Raw genomic sequence first — 1,996 nt, forward strand, 5'->3', positions numbered from 1 at the left:
CATCTTATTTCTACTCCACAGACATGCATGTACTCGCTGATCACGCTAGAACAAGATGGAATTACTTGAGATGGAATTAATAAAGAAGAAAACAGAAAAGAATCCAGTGCTCAACTGCAAATGATGCCCCAAGATAAAGCCATCAGCAACAGTGCTGCGTCCCTCTCATCCTGTGGGAAGACTCGATGGACGGCCGAACTCTTGCTTAAACTTATCATAACATCATCAAAACAAAGCTTCTTTTGAGTAGTAGTGGCGATGGCGTGAACGTTCTTGCACCGCTTCTTGAATGGTATCGTGCGATCAACATCCGATTTCTTCTCTTTTGGCATCTTACCACGTGCTCCGCTAGGGATTAATCCACCACTTGCAGCCGCTGCAGCCATGGCCCGTCGAGCCTTCCTTTGCCTTATTCCACAGGCATTACAAAGAGACTGCAGCATGCAGTACAAGAAGAATTGGAGGTAGAGATATAGATCGCTAGGTTGTGCAACAAGAATTGGAGATAAATTAAAGATAGATAGATAGATAGGTTGATCAACAGAAAGATGTGGGGAGAGAGAGAAGTGGATATACCTTAGGGCCACGAGGACCACTCCTCCATAAAGGGGTCTTTGTGGTGTTGCAGTCCGAGCACACTCTGATGATACCACTTGGGGAGTTGCTGCTGCTGTTGCTTGTGCTCCCGTCTTGGTTTGACTGGCCTTGATCTTGAAGGATTTGCATGTTTGTTCTTCTTTTGCTCATGATGACATGACCAGAATTCATCATCTTCCTCATAAATCGCATCTTGGAAGACATCCACTTAGTGGGACCATGCAGATCCTCCTGACTAACATATCGATCATGAGAAGGTTCCTCAACGGTATTGTTGTTGTTGTTGGTTGGGAATGAGATCAGGCGATCGCTTGATTTGCTGATCAATAAATGATCATCGGGCTACCAATGGACGAGGAGATACAAAGATCATACACTAATATTTACAAATTTATCAGATAGATTAGATCACATGAATTATATTGAACATGAAAATTCCTTACCTTTTGCTGCAGGAGGTGATGATCTCCGTCGTTTGCTCCCTGTTCTTGTGAAGTGTTGAAGAGAATGGAACATGAGAACGAAGAAGTATCACTTGCTACAGCGAACGGAGGAAGGTGCCTTCGATCTCGACCTCGACCTCCCTCTGCTAGAGGGATGGGAGAAAATCGATTCATATGAGAGAGAGAGTACAAGAAACTAAGCTATAGCTATGGGCAGGGAGGGGACGAAGAGACTAGAGGAAGGAGTTAAAGTCTAACTAGTAAAGACTAAGATCTAGGGTTGATCCTTTTTTTTTTTTAAGGATCTAGGATTCATCGACCAGTGGGAAGGGGTAAATTCCCTTTTATAAGGAAAACAAAGAAGTTAAAGAACAAAAAGAGAAGGGCCTTTACAGGCATTCACGTGACTCGCTGCTAGGTGAGAGAGACACCACGGAGCACAAGAAGGATGGGTAGAAGCAAAAGTATATGTTTGCAACCTCACACTGCATTCCAAGGAACCAAATATGACCTACTAGACCTCATTGAATAAAAAATTCAAACTTTTGCATGAAGGCATCTCCTTCTCTCTCTCTCTCTCTCTCTTCTCTCTTTCTCTCCCAGGTACCGCCAGAGGACATTTATTGTGAGAGCAGGCAAGGGACAAGAATAGCCCCTCGACCCAACCTTTCTCAATCTTGTATAGTTTTACCTTTTACAGTTAAGAACAGGAGTCGTCAGATCTCTTGCCCCCTCCCCACAAAAACAGTCTCCTCCGCTCTTTGCTGTAAATGAGTAAGAAAACCACTGAAAGGGAGATCTCTTCCACGAAACCGTATGCTTCCATCCACATAGGCCAAATTAGGCAAACTGTAGCTCCCGTGATCCCGTAGAGACCATATATATTGATGGAGACCATTGTTAGACTATTTTTTAAAAGAAGGATTCACCTTCCTTTGTGCGAATCCACCATTAAT

At 43.6% G+C, this 1,996-nt stretch overlaps 1 protein-coding gene across 1 annotated transcript; it reads right to left on the reverse strand.

Annotated features, from left to right (window-relative positions):
* Window positions 1-53: 53 nt before the first annotated feature.
* LOC105047954 (protein CYTOKININ-RESPONSIVE GATA TRANSCRIPTION FACTOR 1) lies at window positions 54-1,620 on the reverse strand. The gene is made up of 3 exons (XM_010927114.3): window positions 1,041-1,620; window positions 577-939; window positions 54-434 (listed from the first exon to the last, which is right to left on the reverse strand). The coding sequence occupies exons 1-3, from the start codon at window positions 1,212-1,214 to the stop codon at window positions 111-113; spliced, it is 861 nt and encodes a 286-aa protein (XP_010925416.1). The 5' UTR covers window positions 1,215-1,620; the 3' UTR covers window positions 54-110.
* Window positions 1,621-1,996: the final 376 nt, after the last annotated feature.

Source organism: Elaeis guineensis, chromosome 7, assembly GCF_000442705.2.
Source record: "Elaeis guineensis isolate ETL-2024a chromosome 7, EG11, whole genome shotgun sequence".
Lineage (NCBI taxonomy): Eukaryota > Viridiplantae > Streptophyta > Magnoliopsida > Arecales > Arecaceae > Elaeis > Elaeis guineensis.